This window comes from Mustela erminea, chromosome 16 (assembly GCF_009829155.1).
Source record: "Mustela erminea isolate mMusErm1 chromosome 16, mMusErm1.Pri, whole genome shotgun sequence".
Taxonomy (NCBI): domain Eukaryota; kingdom Metazoa; phylum Chordata; class Mammalia; order Carnivora; family Mustelidae; genus Mustela; species Mustela erminea.
In genome coordinates, this window is record NC_045629.1 from 871,778 (window position 1) to 889,499 (window position 17,722).

Sequence of the window (17,722 nt, forward strand, 5' to 3'; positions counted from 1 at the left end):
CTGGACCTTTACAGAAAACACATGTAGACCACTGGTTTAAGAAAAAACAAATACAAAGATGTTTTCAAATCTAGTGTTCTACAATTTTATAAAATTTATGAATGCTAGTACACTGATTTTAAGGATATTTACAGTATGTATATTTCCTTCTGAGGCTCTTGTATATTCAATAGTGTGAGATAGATTTGATATGATGTATAGCCCAATATTATGTCATAACATGAAGTACAGAGAGTTATGGTTTTATCTTTACTTTTAGGATATATCACTGATCACATTTAGGCAACAGATAGTCCTGCATGTTCCCACATTCATACTACATTAAAACTACCCTAAGTAGGAATGTACCTAAAGTACCCACCAAAATCTAACTCTCCTTATCAAAACTATACCAATTATTCATCTAATTCAAGATGCTAGTTTCACATCAGGCAGCATTCTAGGAGATGGAGAGAAAACATGAGCAAGACAAAATCCCTGTCCACAAGTCTAATTAATTCATAAATGAAAGGAAGAGCTAAAGAGAAATATCATTTTACACTCCTAAGGGTCTCCCGAGAGAACCTATACACACATAGTCACAGCAGCAGCATTCATAACAGCTAAGACATGGAAACACTCCAAATGTCCATCCACTAACAAAAGGATAAACAAAATGTGGCATGTTCTTATAGCAGAATAATATACAGCAATTAAAAGGAATGTCCAGAAGAGGCAAATCTACAGAAACAGAAAGTACTTTAGTGGTTGCTTAGCATGACAGGAGGTGGGGGATTGAGAGTAACTCCTAACAGGTATGTGCTTTTAGGGGTGATAAAAATGTTCTAGGTGCCCAGGTGGCTCAATTGGTTAAGCAGATGATTTCAGCTCAGGTCACGATCTCAGGGTTCTGGGATCAAGCCCCACATCAGGCTCCCTGCTCAGCAGGGATTCTACTTCTCTCTCTGCCCTCAGCCCCGCATCCCCAGCTCATGCTTGCTCTCACTCTCTCTCAAATAAATAAGTAAAATCTCAAAAATGGGGCACCTGGGTGCCTCAGTTGGTTAAACATCTCCCTTTGGCTCAGGTCATGATCCTGGGGTCCTAGGATCAAGCCCTGCACTGGGCTCTCTGATCAGTAGGGAGCCTGCTTCTCCTCCCTCTGCCTGCCCCTGCCCATCGCTTGTGCTCACTCTCTGTCTAGTGCTCTCATTCTCTCTCTCAATCCCTCTCAAATAAATAAATAAATAAAATCTTAACAAAAAACCTTTTAAAAAAGGATAATGTTCTAAAACTTATGTGTAATACTTACATAACTGTAAATATAATAAAAACTATAGCATTGTATACTTCAAATAGATAGATTATAGGGTATATGAATTATATCTTAATAAAACAGTTATTTACAAAAAAACCCAGAAGAGACAAAGATCCTCCTTTGTACTGGAGACTGTGAAACTTGAGAACTCTGGCAATATGAATACCAGGATTTCTCTTTATGCTCTTATATTTCTTGAAGTTTATTAAACAAAGTTAATTTAATAAAAATTAGAAAAATCAGTGATTAATGCTAATAGAGTTGTATATAAGGTATGTTACACAACAGAGAAAGAGTACCTAGTTCTTATTGGGGAAGGAGGTTCAGGGAAGGCTCTGCAGTAGAAACAATGCATAAGCCAAGTCTCTAAGGGTGAGTTCTCCAGATGGAAAGAGAGAAGGTAAACCCACTTAAAGGGAGCAACAAGCACAATGCACGGTGCTGTGAAATCTGGACATCTCAAGGTTCATTTTTATCTCCACTGGCTCCAAGGGGTTTCCTGATTCCCTCCAAACTGAGGCATGTTCTCTTCCTTTCAACTCTAGAACAACTTTAGAAACAGATTTCATGTATCATATTTGTTCTCAAGCCACAATTTTTACATACTGCATTTGTCAGACATCCCTCTGAATACAGGAACTGGGTCCGTCTTCTCTTTGTATGTCCTATAGCATCTAGGAGTATGCCTTGGACAGAGGGAAGGGCTCAAAATGGTCATCAACTTGTACACAATGCAAGTATTTTCTTTTTCTTTTCTTTTTTTTTTTTTTTAAGATTTTATTTATTTATTTGACAGAGATCACAAGTAGGCCGAGGCAGGCAGAGAGAGAGAGGGGGAGGCAGGCTCCCTGCTGAGCAAAGAGCCCGATGTGGGGCTGGATCTCAGGACTCTGGGATCATGACCTGAGCCGAAGGCAGAGGCTTTAACCACTGAGCCACCCAGCGCCTCTACAAGTGCTTTCTTAATCCAACATTCAAATAATTAGGAGAATGAAAAACATTAAACTACAGCATAAAGGAGGGCACTTGGTGCTGTATGTAAGCAAACCACTGAATTCTACCCCAGAAACCAATACTGCACTATATGTTAACTAATAAAATTTAAATTAAAAAGTTAACAAATATATTGAGCCACATGTAACCTTCAAATCTAAAAATCTGAGCATGAAGAACAGAATGCAATAAAAGCCCCATGGTTTTATCTATTGCCCCACCTGCCACTATCTGACCTAAATATGTGCATCACTATCTCACCAAAAGCATTAGATCTGAAGATAAGTTTACAACTTTAATAGACATTTTAAAACCAGGATTATTAACAAACCATCAAATATAAATATTGATCTTCACAATGATTACATTATTATAAAGTCAGGCTGCCACCAATCCATACCTGAATAAACCGCTTTCTGAAAGCCCCAAGGCCTGGAGCCCTTGGGTTTCCCAAGGCTGCATACATTCTTTCATACATCTTTTCAATGTTTTTTTTATTAACAGGGGTTTTTGCCAGTTCGACTTTCATATCATCAATCCAATCCTGGGAAGAAAAAAAAAAAAGAACAACCAAGTTGACTGCAAGGAGGTTTTATCCAAAATCTATGTTTTATGAACTAGAAGCTATTACATTACCTTAAAGAGCATTTCAGGATTAGAGAGCTGTTCTAGGGCACTAATAAAATCTTGAATCACTCCTCCTTGATCCAACTTAATTTTAATCCTATAAAACAATTACCAAGGCCCACAGTTTATTTACGTATAATTATTTATATTCATATATAAAATTATATTATTACCAACTAATAGTCTAGGGAAAGAACAATTTTAAAACTTTGTTCAATATTAGATGAAGTACAAAGCATACAGTCTATCAAGAGTTGAGCTTCTCAGATAAAGGGAAAGCAAATCTCTTTGCAAATGTTGTTGACATTTTAATGTACACAATTTGATACATACGGTTTCTGAAATTATGTTATGAAAGAAAAGGCCACTTTCTCAACATGCTTTCAAACCTTTCTCTTTTTTTGTTTTAAGATTTATTTATTTGGGAGAAAGAACACATGCATAAAGTGGAAGAGGGGCAGAGGGAAAGAGAGAATCTCCAGCAGATTCCCAACTGAGCAAGGAGCCTGACTCTGGGGTCTCGATCCCACGACCCTCAGATCATGACCTGAGCTAAGATAAAGAGTTGGACGCTCAACCAACTGAGCCACTCAGATGCCCTTCTTTTTTCTTAAAAAATAGAAAAAAAAAATTAATCATGTTGTAGTTGACTATGTTGAGAGACCCAGGGGTGGGCCGGGCACCATCGGTGGCAGATGGACTTACAGCAGCCAACCCATCCAAAAACCATGACAAAAATGGTGTCTTACTCTTACCTTCCCAGAAACACTCTAGTAAGATAAATGAGCTCATGACAAAAAAACAAACAAACAAACAGAGAATGCCCGAAACACCATGTATTTACCAAGTATTCTTGCAAAACTAGTTTGTCATTGCTAGTTATATCTGCACTTACAAATCAAATGATAAAATGAAAAGGATGGCACTTCAGGCAGCTTACTTAGTAAGAGGGGCTTCCCAGGTATTTTGAATTAAAGAACAATTTCAGGAACTGATTTCAAAAAGCATCTTATCTGTCTGCCTCAATCAACTGATTACTGTCAACTCTTACTATTATAAGGACAGAATTTTCATGAATAACATTCTAAGATGAAAAGTATTTTATAAAAGGAAAGAAATTCAGGGGCACATGTCTGGCTCAGTCAGTAGAGCATGCAACTCTTGATCTCTAGGTTACAAGCTGGAGCCCCACACTGGGCATAAAGTTAACTTTAAAAAGGAAAAAAAAAAAAAAAAAAAAGAAGGGGGGCACCGGGTGGCTCAGTGGGTTAAGCATCTGCCTTCAGCTTAAGCAGTGACTGGACTGAGTCCCATATTAGGCTCCCAGCTCAGCGGGGAGTCTGCTTCTCCCTCTGACCCTCCCCCGACTCATACTTTCTCTCTCTCACTCTCTCTCTCAAATAAATAAAATCTTAAAAAAAAAAATAAAGGAAAAAGTTCTGTGATAAATAACATACCTGGGGTAGATATATTCAACAAAGAGATGTCTAAGATTTTCTATTTTTTAATGACAGCTCTAATTAATTTGAAGACAAACACAAGCTTCTATGTGTTTTATTTATCTTTTTCTTAAGTGAACTCTATGCCCAACATGGGGCTTGACCTCAGGACCCCAAGACCAGTCATGTGCTCCACTGACTGAGCCCCCATGTGTTTGCTTTTATCATACAGTTTAAAACCTATAGTATTTGATCAACCCACCTTGTAACAAACTCCTTATTCTTATGGCCAGTAGAAGTATCTTTGAAGGAATAGCTTTCACTACTTATTATAAAGGGGTAGGCAATTGCCTGTGGATAGTTATTAGCAATCTCTTCCACAGTATGCTGGACAGCAACAGCTTCCTCTTTGTCCAGTAAGGCCACCATATGGCTGATCCAGCCAATGAACTGCCAGCAAGGAATGGAAGAAATCTAAAACACAGAGAACTGCAACTTAATAATGAATACAACTTTTAGCACTGTTTTATTGTGAAAGTATTGTGTGCCCAATATAAAATATATCTATAATCAGAAGCATACAGAAGTAAGTCTAAAATAAAACATCTTCTCTCCCTCAGCCTTCTTAGTTCTTATTCCACTGAAGCACCATTCCATTCTTCTAGATGTTTTGTATGTATGTACACAAATATCTGTTCTTTGCAAGAATGGAATCAGACTAGATATACTGTTGCTGGTTTTTCTTAGGTGAATGGATAGATGTACCTCATTCTTTTTAACAGTTGGATAGCATTCCATTTTATTTAATTACTGCTGTATAATGAATTTTTAGGGTATTTTCCAAGTTTTGCTATTATAGATAATGCTACAATGAACATTTCTACATGTTTATCTCATTGTATTTGTGCTATGTGTGCCCACAGGATAAATTTCTAGAAGTATAATTACTGTGTGAACACTAACAATTGTTAAAAAAAAAAAATTGCTAGATTTCCCTCTGAAAGGATTTTTCAAATTTTCATTCTTAAAAGCATAATGGAAACTCATATAATTCAATACAAAAAAAATCTGATTAAAAATAGGCATAAGACCTGAGTAAACATTTTTCCAAAGAAACATACAGATGGCCGACAGACACATGAAAAGATGCTCGTTATCACTCATCATCAGGGAAATGCAAATCAAAACCCCATGAAATATCACGCCTACCAGAATAGCTGGTATCCAAAAACAAAAAACAACAAGTGTTGGTGAGGTTGTGGAGAAAAGGGAACCCTTGTGTACTTTTGGTGGTAATGTAAATTGATGCAGCCACTGTAGAAAACAGTATGGAGATTGCTCAGAAAGTTAAAAATAGAAACACCATACAATTCAGTCATTCTACTTCTAGGTATTTACTCAAAGAAAACAAAAACATAAACTCAAAAAGATATTTGCACCCTCATGTTTATTGCAGCATTATTTACAATAGCTAATATATAAAAGCAACCCAAGTGTCCATGAATAGATGAATGGATGATGAAAATGTGGTTTATGTAAGAATGAAATCTTGCCATGTGTGAATACATGGATGGACCCAGTAGGTATTATGCTAAGTGAAATAAGTCAGACAAAGAAAGACAAATATACTTATGTGGCATAAAAAACAAATGAACAAACAAGAAACAGAAACAGACTCATTAATACAGCCAATAAACTAGTGGTTTCCAGAGGAGACAGATGAGCCAGGATAAGCAAAATAGTTGATGGGGATTAAGAAGTACAAACTTCCAGTTATAAAATAAATAAGTCACGGGGATATAAAGTATACCATAGGTAATACAGCCACCAATACTGTAATAATACTGTATAATGACAGATGGTTACTACACTTGTCATGATGAGCCCTAAGTAATGGACAGAATTGCTCAATCATTATACTGCATGCCTGAAACTTATGGTATTGTTATGTCAACTATATATTCAATTTAAAAATAGTATATTCACAGTTGACTACTTTACAAAATCCAACACAAAAGACAATTTTAAAAATTTATTGTCAATCTGAGAGGTGAAAAAGATCTAATTTTAATTTTCATGTTTCTTTATTAGTGAGGGTAAATGGTCTAGCTTTATTCTCCTTACATATTAAATCATGCATGCATTTCCTCTGACCACTTTCTACTGGTCTATTTTTTTTTTTTTTTAGAGGGAGACACCAGCTCTTTGTCTCTAATACATGTTGCAAATATTTTTTCTGGCAGTTTTTTTTTTTTTAAACTTCATATATATTGTTGTTTTTTGTTTTTTTCCCCTGCAAGGAAGTGCTGATTCTTTTCCTTTATAGTTTCTGGATTTTGTCTTTTTACAGAAAAAAGAGAGCTTTTTAATGTGTTAATTTTAAGATAAAATCTGATCCACTTGGAATGTTGGTATAAGGAGTGAACATGGCAAGCTTCCTACTTTCATCTATTAAATGAGTAAAGAGCAAAAAATGTGGGGATAAAAAGCATCGGTCCACATAGCTCAAAGGGAGTGATCAATAAAGGTTAGTTCCCCATCTCAAATGACTCCCTGGTGCCATAACAACATTGAATGTACATTCCATTTATTTCCTCACAAATTCGAAATGCTATCTTCATCATATATAAATATTATTTTGGGAAAACTAAAATTATAATTTAATGATTTCTTCACTAATCTTTAAGAAAAACATACACACATGTATCTACTACACTTCTGAAGTTACTTTAATCTCTTTTTTAGGACCTACTGAGAAAATCCCATCCTTCTAAATCCACAAGAGGGTCGGAGTGTGTAGTAAAGCCCTGCCAGGCACTCAGTCTCCACAGCTCAGAAACCAGCACTGTTTAAAAATTTATTACATAAAGCCAACAGAGTGCTATGTTACCCTTTTGAACTGTTGTGTAACAACTCAAAGCCTGGCCCTATTGTGCAGTTAAACACCTACAGAAGTCATTAAGGAGTCTTTCAGATGGCTCAAATGACAGAAAGATAGTAGGATGATGCAGCTTCGTTTTGGGAGAGGCCTGTGCGGGACCCACAAGTGGTGAGCAGAACACTGTGGGGTTGTGCCTGCACCCCCTAGCTGCTCACCGCACACTTGAAGGCCTCAGGATCCTCATGAACATGGTGCTGCCAGCAGGCACTGTAGTCACCGGGGGTGGGATGCCAGCTGAAACATACTCCCTCTCCCTGAGATAAATAATAAACTGAGCATAAGGCACCAACAGATGTTCCAGACTACAGCTTAGTCATTCTGGACAGCAAATTGTGCTATAGAAAATTCCCGCCTTGTCCCAAACATATCTCCTCCTCTTCCTGAGGCAGACACAGTGTTCTTATCAACACCCACAGAAGAAAATGGGTAAATGTAAACACCCTTTTATTCAGCTTTAAATTACCTACAGTCTCAGAATATAGTAAAATGCAATGCTGGTTAGGAAAACCTGTAATATATGCATTGCACATATTAATGTGTTTAGATATAAACAGAAACATGTCTTTAAGCTCTGTAAAGTTCTCTTCATTAGAATATAGACACTAACCTCTTTTGTCATTAGGCTCAGGGTCTCCTCTGGATATAGTTCTATAATCTGCAGTAGTCTGGGAAACTTCAGCCTGGCTTCACTGGAATGCAATTTTAAAGCTTTCAACATTTTGTCTACCACAACGGCTGGATACGTCTGTAGTTCTAGAGACTCAGTAACTACAAAGGACAGGAGAGAAGGAAAAAAACGGTCAGTATACCCACTTACACATACATAAACTATAAATTTAACAAATGACTACATTTCCCTTTGGGCTTCTATTTTGTAATATGTCACTGTTCTCTTTTAACAAGTACTTTAGATCAACAAACACCAGATGCAGTTTTGGGCCATATGTAAAAGCTTCCATCTTGAAGCTGAATTCTTCACTGGAATATGCATTCTGTATGCAGCACCGTTTCCTTCTTGGGCCAGAGGGAACACTGAACAGCTGCTGGTTACTGAATTTTTTTCAAGAGCAAGAGGCAGGCCACATAGCCAATATTACCAAAGCTACAAGTAAAATGTAGAAACTATAAGCAAATGGAAAGATAGTGTGACTGTTTATATGCAGGTCATGTTGCTTGAAGATGCTGTTGCTTCTTAAAAAGACAAGACTTTTCTCAGAATAACTGTCATTTAAAAACCCAAGATACAAGGGTGCCTAGGTGGCTCAGTGGGTTAAAGCTGCCTTCGGCTCAGGTCATGATCTCAGGATCCCAGAATCGAGCCCCACATCGGGCTGTCTGCTCAGCAAGGAGCCTCCTTCCCGCTACCCCTCTCTGCCTGCCTTTCTGTCTACTTGTGATCTCCGTCTGTCAAATAAATAAATAAATAAATAAATAAATAAATAAATAAAATCTTAAACAAACAAACAGACAGACAAAAACCTAAGATGCAGATGCTCCTGAGTGGTTCAGTCAGATGAGCATCTGACTCTTGATTTTGGCTCAGGTCATCATCTCAGGGTCATGGGATAGAGCCCAAGTCTGGCTCCAAGCTCAACTTGGAAGTCTGTTTGAGATTCCCTCTCTCCCTCCCCTTCTGCACCTCCATCCACTCAAGTGCCCATGCCCCCTTCTCTCTGTCAAATATAATCTTTAAAAAAAAAAAATAAAAACAAGCAAACAGGAAACAAAGTATCTACAGAAGTCTTAAGGTTTTGGCTAACACAATGTTACAAACTAAATGATTTTTCCTTTTGTGACCCACCTGATGCACTCTCCTCCTCCTTGCGGAGCTGCTGGTCACAGAAATCCACCAGCGTCATGTAAGCATCTGTCAGGCTGGCTACAGGACCCTGGCCCATGAGGGAAGGCTGGGACTCCTCCTCAGCTATCCGCACGGCCTCAGAAAGGTGATGGAACGCTCTCTGGTGCAGACCTGTGATCACCTGGAATTCACAGATGTCTCAATTGTGAACCTGTGAGTGCAGCTTAAGTTTTCTGGAAGAACTCTACTTTAGACTTGTGATGACAAAGAAAGAATACTTGTAATTTGTGAGCCATGAGATAACACAGAAAGCTGGTTAAATGGAAAAGGGAGTCTGTCTGCCCTGATTGTGAAAGAGTGAGTGATTTCAGTATAATCCTCAGTACTTTTAAAACCCAGAAGGTCCACTAGTCATGCAGAATTGGCACCAAAGATCAATGGGGGATCATGTAGCCTGTCAGAAACTGAAGAAGAGATGGAAGTTGGCACTTTATCCTCACCACCCTGCTCAGATGTTGGGTAGTAACACTGAGGAGGAAGAAGGCAAGGCTAACAACTAAAGTGAAGTAGGCACAGGGAGATGAGGAGAGGAAAATACAAAATCATCTGAGAAAAGCTAGGCAAAGCAGACACTACATAAAAAAGTGGAAAAGGCTGATTTGCTCCACAAAATAATGGGACGTCTGGATGGCAACTGGTGGTGAAATCCATTAGCAAAATTCTTGGAAGAACTGTCCACATCAATCCAACACAAATTTTTCACTTCTAATACTGAAACAATCTGTATCATTCAAATAAACAGGAAACAATTGAGTATGTCAGTTTTCCACATAAGAAACTTGGCTGTATAACTGTCAAATACATTCTCAAAACACAAAGCAATCATCATTTCTCATTATTTCTTTTGTGTAGTCAGAAGGCTGCACATTGGAGACGTACAACACACAAACATAAAAAGTTTACTCTTCCAGTATTCATTACCTTTTCTGCATTCTCTGTACTGGATCCAGAAAGATCCAAAATTCTTCTAGCCTTGCTTTCCTCGATTTCAGCGAGGCAGGTTGGCTCCCTGATGAGAGCCTCAGCTATGATTCTGTATGTTGTACCCAAAAGAATATTCTGATCATGGAAAGCAAGAACATTTTTGCTTATGTAACTTGATGTGCTCTCACCTGTTGGATTAAAAACATACACATAAACACAGATGATTTTCTCAGAAATAAATGGATGTCATAAATTTAAAAAAAAGGATACTCATAGTGTACAGAAGTTGTTTTCTATTAAAAATTTAAAATAAATCTTCTAACTATAAGAAACTGGCTTCATACAGTGGTTAGGGAATTTCTTGAACTCATATGAATGAAAAAATGTTCTTTGTTAGCAGTGACTACAGCAAAGTCTATAGAGGCTAAGGCAATTAAAACACTGAATAAACTTTTATTCAAGTACCATCATTCTGCATTTTGTCAAAGTACCTAAATCCATTATAAAGGAAAGAAAATGTCTCTTTTTAATGCATTTGTGCATATACATTAAAAACCAGATTAGATTTTTTTTTTTTTTTTTAAAGATTTTATTTATTTATTTGACAGAGAGAGATCACAAGTAGGCAGAGAGGCAGGCAGAGAGAGAGAGAGGAGGAAACAGGCTCCCTGCTGAGCAGAGAGCCCAATGCGGGACTCGATCCCAGGACCCTGAGATCATGACCTGAGCTGAAGGCAGCGGCTTAACCCACTGAGCCACCCAGGCACCCCAGATTAGATTTTTTAATTGCTACTGTGATTTATAGCTGATAAAGCAACAGATGCTGCTGCACGTAAAGGTCTAGTTCTAATGTCTTACTATGGCTTTGGGGAAGGAAGCCCTGGTCAAGCCTGCGGCTTGCAGAGGGTACAAGAAGGGTACAAAGAGAAGGGGCTGTCACCCCGCAAGTCCAATCAACCATTCTACCCTGCTCATCCATCTGTGAAAATTCTCTGCCAGATTACCCTCAGATACATGTTCAAAACTACTGGCCCTATTATTTCACAAGACAGTTAAAAACTACAGCCATATGATGACTACTAAAACTGTAGGATTAGTATTTTTTTTTTTTAAAGATTTTATTTATTTGACAGAGATCACAAGTAGGCAGAGAGGCAGGCAGAGAGAGAGGAGGAAGCAGGCTCCCTGCTGAGCAGAGAGCCCTATGCGGGGCTTGATCCCAGAACCCTGGGATCATGACCTGAAACAAAGAGGCTTTAACCCACTGAGCCACCCAGGCGCCCCTAATATTAGGAGTACTAATATTATCTTAGTATCAGCCAACTCCTTTTCCTCTCCTCCATTCCTCCCACCCAAAACTCCTAAAAATATTTAAGCAAACATAACGATGATTTTCTGCTCCTGATAAATATGGAGAGCGTGCTTCTCCTATTTGCATTTTTACTGAGACTAATAGTCTGATATAATTCCCTGTCTTACTGAAGAGTCCAACTTGGGAATTTGGTTGTCAGCATGGTCAATAATATTGCTGCTATATACCCCGGGACAGAGGGCAGCAAAACAGGTGGAGTGAACCCAAAACTCACATAGTGAATTCTTTTTCTCCCCTCAGTTTTGAAGGCAATGTTAAAAAAAAAAAAAAAGAAAAGAAAAGCTGAGGAGGAAAAAGATGTTTCATATTCAATTTTTTAAAAGGCAATTCTTGTAAGTAAACAAGGTTTTCAAAATAATTAAACTATGAGACCCATAATTTGCATAAATATTACAGAAAAAATTTTAATTTCAATTTTATTTGATCAATAAAGAAAATCTCCAAGAACCACATTCCACAGCATTAATAGGATGCAAAGTCCTTGGCTCCAAATATTTAATAAAATTATTACAAAAATTAATTCCCAAATGTCAGATAAAGCATCAAAATAAGTTTTAAAAGACACAGAGACATAATATAAAATAGTGCCACTGAACTTATTTCTATAGAAAAGAATAGTCCAGTACCCAATAAGGAGACTGTTTTCAGCGCTGTGAGAATCTGCTCAGGGCAAGTCTGGCCCTGGCTCCGGCTATGGCTGAGCCGGCAGTAGCTCTGCACCCACTGCATCTGCCAGTCATCTCTTGCTTTTGACTCTCTATGAAGCTCCTTCAGTAGTTTCATGGCAAGTGAGAAATTGTGCTATAGAAGAAAGAAAGTGGTAAGATAATACACAGGTGATCACTTAGAAATAAAAATAAAACATTTGACAGAAATTTTTAACTGGCCTTCTTCCCTTTTTGCATGACACAACTCACCTGAAAGCAGTAAATCCATCTCCTCAGTTTAAATTGTGTAAATGTATTTTTAAAAAAGATTTTATTTATTTATTTGACAGAGAGAGACACATGTCTTTTTAATTTTCATGGGGAAAGCATTCACATTTCAAGTGTATACAGTTCTGTCTTTTAGTAAATTTACAAAGTTGGGCAACCATCACTACTATCTAGTTCCAGAACATCTAATCAATTCAAAAAGAAACAATTTGCTCCCCATTCCCTCCAGCCATGGCAAACACTAAACTACTTTCTATCTCTATGGATTTGCCGATTCTGGACATCTCCTATCAATGAAATCAGAAACGTGGTGATTTTATCTGTCTTCTTTCACTTAGCATAGTCTTTTCTAGGTTTGCCCAAGTTACAGTGTGTATTCACACTTTATTCCTTCACACGGCTGAATAATATTCTGTTGCATGGATAGAGCACATTTTATTTATCCATTCATCTATTGATAGCTTTTGGGGTTGCCTCCACCTTTTGGCTATTTTGAATAATATTGCTGTAAATATCTATGCACAAATTTCTGTGTGGACATACACTTTCACTTCTCCCATATACCTACGAGTTGAAATGGTGGATCACATGGTAACTCTATGTTTAACTTTTTGAGGAAATGTCAGACTTGTTCTCCACAGCATCTGTACCATTTTACATTCCCATCATCAGTGTATGAGGGTTCCAATTTCTCCACATCTTCACCAATATTTGTTTGAGCAGTCTCTTTGATTACAGTGGGTGTGAAGTGGTATCTTGTGTGGTTTCAATTTGCATTTTCCTAATAACTAATAACATGAACATCTTTTCATGTGCTTGTTAACCATCTGTATATCTGCTTTGGAGAAATGTCTACTTAGAATTCTTAGCCCATTTTTTTTTTTTTTTAAAGATTATTTATTTATTTATTTGATGGAAATCACGAGTAGGCAGAGAGGCAGGCAGAGAGAGGGGGAAGCAGACTCCCTGCTGAGCAGAGAGCCCGATGCGGGGCTTGATCCCAGGACCCTGAGACTATGACCTGAGCCGAAGGCAGAGGCTTAAACCACTGAGTCACCCAGGCGCCCCTTAGCCCATTTTTTAAGTTGGATTGAGTTTTTGTTGTTCAGTTATAAAGAGTTCTTTATGTGTTCTGGATAGTAGACCTTTATCAGATACATGATTTCCCAATTATTTTCTCAAATGTGTATGGGTGGTCCGATCACTTTTTTGAGTGTGTTCTTGGGAGGAACAGGAATTTCTAAATTTTGATGTATAACTTATCTATTTTTTATTTGTTTGGTTGTTATATGGATGTCTTTTAATTCTTCTTTACCAAATTTCAAAAGACGTTTTCATCAAACCCATGTCTTGTTCTTCACTATCCTTTCAACTATGTAGGCTAAAAATCTGAGCCTTCCTCAGCTGCATCTTCTCCATAATACTTCCTATCTCTGGACTCTTACCTCACTTCTAGAGCATCTTTCACATTGTTTGCATTCCTACCACAACTTTCCTAGTTTGAGACTTCACAGTCTCTAGGCTTTTTCCCTCAGCAGACAATCTTCCATACAGCTTCCAACTGAGCCAGCATGTCGAAAGCAGATTGCAATTCCCAGCTTCTCACCTCCATGATTTTGCTGGAATATATCTTGTATCTATAGCACCTTTTTCTCTTCTCAAAGTGCAAACCCTACCATTTCCATAAAGCCCCATCTGAATGCCTCCTTCTCCAGCAAGCCTTCCTACCAGGCAGAAGGTCTCTTCTTCTTGGGGCTCTCCTAGCATGGTGACCTCTCTTTTCTTCACTCATCTTATGCTGTTGGGTTGAAGTGCAGCTCTTATTCTCTTGCTAGACAGTAATCACAAGAGCCGGAATAGTAGCTTCCCAACACTGCCCCTGACAATGTTGGGTGCAGCTTCTTAGCTATACTGTAATCTTCATCACTACTCAGAACTTCCTCACCACCAAATTCCTAAACTCAAGTCACACCATTTTGACCACAAACCTACTCTACCCACCAAATTCTTGCTATGTTTGCTTTATAACCTTAAAACCTCTGGTAACTTTACCTGCCTTCTTCCTGCTTCCACTTCCTTCCGTGTGCAATTAAGCCAGCCAGCTTTTCCCACCACTCTCTTTGCAATACTCTCAGGTCACCAGCCTTTGTCCGTGTATTACACCCATCTGGAAAAACCATACTCCTGGGTACATCGAAGTGCATGGCCTTTCTGCTCCTATACTCAGACTCACCAGAGACCACACTGACAGTTCTTCCATGGCTCACCAGGCCCTCCACCACAGTCCAGAATAACCCACCACTCCCCCACTATTCTCAGATCTCTTCAGCTCAGCCTCTGCAGAGGGCCTACTGCCCAGAGAGAACAGAGTTCTCCCATTCACCTTTGCTTGAATCCTTTCCCTTTCAACTCCACAAGAAATCCTATCTTACTAATGATCCCTCTCTGTATGTCCTTTCTCTCCCTACCATTAAGCTTTAAAATCCCCGGTCTCCTCTTTCCTAAAAATCCAAACTCTTCCTAAACCCACCTGCTTCTCCTCATCATGGCTTCCTTAGAAGCAGGCTGTGCTCACTGCCCCTGCATATCCATCCTTATCTGTTCTTCTACCCACTCTGATCTGACTTCTGCCCCAGTGAAATAGTTCTCACTGAAGTCAGCACAAGCCTTCTCTCAATGCAAGGGCACTTTAGTTTCTGCATGCCTTTGCTCTCCTGGGTAACAGGCACTGATGATTTCTGGCCCTCCCTCTGGGCTCAGCCTCTTGGTCATCCTCTAACGTCACCATCTAGTTTCAGCTCCTTTTTGGACAAATTTCCCTTTGTTCCTCCCAAAACTGTAGGTATGTTTTGGCGACTGGTCCTGGTCACCTTATCCACTCCTGTGGCTTCAGTGATAGTCCATGGATAGTCCAATCACCTTCAGACCTCTATTGCAAGCACAGCTCTTTTTCTCCAGAACTTTAGATTTCTTATGCATAAATTAGCAAATAGAAATTTGCTTGTCTTAAAGGCCTCAAACATGCAATATGTCTTCAACTAAATGCACCCCACAAACTGCCATTCTTCCTGCATTCCCATACACTCAGCTATACGGGCAGAGAAGCCTGGGGATCCTACTTCCTCTTCCTGAACAGAACCAGTCACAGTGTCTCTCATCCATGCTTCCTTTTTCTTGAACTTGTCCACTGATCTCCACTTCTCAGACTCTAACCTTGATTGGCTGCCCTCATCAATTACCTGGAGTAATACAGAGGCTGGACAACCCTTTGCCCTTCCTCCAATCATTTCTCTCACTACAATCAGAACAGTGTTTTAAAACTGTTTAAGTGTTTAAAACTGTTAATCCGGGTGGCTCAGTAGATTAAGCTTTTGTCTTCGGCTCAGGTCATAATCCCAGGGTCCTGGGATTGAGTCCTACATTGGGTTCCCTGCTCAGTGGAGAGTCTGCTTTTCCCTCTGCCTCTGCCTCCCCCGTTCTTGTGCTCTCTCTCAAATAAATAAATAAAATCTTAAAAAAAAAAAAAAAAACAACTGTTTATTTATCTGGTCACCTCTATCCCAGGGCTTCCTACACAAAGAAGAAAAGCCATTAAGTGGCGTTCAAGTTCACCTGTCAGTCTACTAAGGAAACCAAATGCCCAGGGTTACTCCTGAGTCTTTATTTTATATATTTTTTATAAACATATAATGTATTTTTATCCCCAGGGGGACAGGTCTGTGAATCGCCAGGTTTACACACTTCACAGCACTCACCATAGCACATACCCTCCCCAATGTCCATAACCCCACCCCCCCTCCTGAGCAACCCTCAGTTTGTTTTGGGAGATTAAGAGTCACTTATGGTTTGTCTCCCTCCCAATCCCATCTTGTTTCATTTATTCTTCTCCTACCCCTCTAAATCCCCACGTGCATCTCCACTTCCTCATATCAGAGAGATCATATGATAGTTGTCTTTCTCCAATTAACTTATTTCACTAAGCATGATACCCTCTAGTTCCATCCATGTCATCCCAAGTGGCAAGATTTCATTTCTTTTGATGGCTGCATAGTATTCCATTGTATATATATATATACTACATCTTCTTGATCCATTCATCTAGGTTCCTTCCATAGTTTGGATATTGTAGACATTGCTGCTATAAACATTTGGGTGCATGTGCCCCTTCGGATCACTACGTTTGTATCTTTAGGGTGAATACCCAGTAGTGCAATTGCTGGGTCGTAGGGTAGTTCTATTTTCAACATTTTGAGGAATCTTCATGTTGTTTTCCAGATGGTTGCACCAGCTTGCATTCCCACCAGCAGTGTAGGAGGGTTCCCCTTTCTCTGCATCCTCGCCAGCATCTGTCATTTCCTGACTTGTTCATTTTAGCCATTCTGACTGGTGTGAGGTGGTCTCTCATTGTGGTTTTGATTTGTATTTCCCTGATGCTGAGAGATGTGGAGCCCTTTTTCATGTGTCTGTTGGCCATCTGGATGTCTTCTTTGCAGAAATGTCTGTTCCTATCTTCTGCCCATTTCTTGATTGGATTATTTGTTCTTTTGGTGTTGAGTTTGCTAAGTTCTTTATAGATTTTGGACACTAGCCCGTTATCTGATATGTCATTTGCAAATATCTTCTCCCTTTCTGTCAGTTGTCTTTTGGTTTTGTTAACTGTTTCCTTTGCTGTGCAAAAACTTTTGATCTTGATGAAATCCCAATAGTTCATTTTTGCCCTTGCTTCCCTTGCCTTTGGCGATGTTCCTAGGAAGACGTTGCTGCGGCTGAGGTCGAAGAGGTTGCTGCCTGTGCTCTCCTCAAGGATTTTGATGGATTCCTTTCTCACACTGAGGTCCTTCATCCATTTTGAGTCTATTTTCGTGTGTGGTGTAAGGAAATGGTCCAATTTCATTTTTCTGCATGTGGCCGTCCAATTTACCCAACACCATTTATTGAAGAGGCTGTCTTTTGTCCATTGGACATTCTTTCCTACTTTGTTGAAGATTAGTTGACTGTAGAGTTGAGGGTCTATTTCGGGGCTCTCTATTCTGTTCCATTGATCTATGTGTCTGTTTTTGTGCCAGTACCATGCTGTCTTGATGATGATAGCTTTGTAATAGAGCTTGAAGTCTGGAATTGTGATGCCACCAACTTTGGCTTTCTTTTTCAATATTCCTTTGGCTATTCGAGGTCTTTTCTAGTTCCCTATAAATTTTAGGATTATTTGTTCCATTTCTTTGAAAAAGATGGATGGTACTTTGATAGGAATTGCATTAAATGTGTAGATTGCTTTAGGTAGCATAGACATTTTCACAATATTTATTCTTCCAATCTAGGAGCATTGAACATTT

At 38.9% G+C, this 17,722-nt stretch overlaps 1 protein-coding gene across 7 annotated transcripts in view; it reads right to left on the bottom strand.

Annotated features, from left to right (window-relative positions):
- The window catches only part of PRKDC (protein kinase, DNA-activated, catalytic subunit), a 243,636-nt gene that overhangs the window by 13,122 nt on the left and 212,792 nt on the right, over nt 1–17,722 (bottom strand). For 6 of the 7 annotated variants that reach the window (XM_032316858.1, XM_032316859.1, XM_032316857.1 and 3 more), the window contains 7 exons: nt 12,081–12,255; nt 10,080–10,270; nt 9,099–9,279; nt 7,905–8,065; nt 4,619–4,830; nt 2,927–3,014; nt 2,691–2,834 (listed from right to left, as the gene is read on the bottom strand). In XM_032316858.1, coding sequence (XP_032172749.1) covers nt 2,691–2,834; nt 2,927–3,014; nt 4,619–4,830; nt 7,905–8,065; nt 9,099–9,279; nt 10,080–10,270; nt 12,081–12,255 — 1,152 coding nt within the window. Of the gene's footprint in view, nt 1–1,242; nt 1,984–2,690; nt 2,835–2,926; nt 3,015–4,618; nt 4,831–7,904; nt 8,066–9,098; nt 9,280–10,079; nt 10,271–12,080; nt 12,256–17,722 lie in introns of those variants that run through there. The other variant, XM_032316864.1, reaches the window with a different exon arrangement.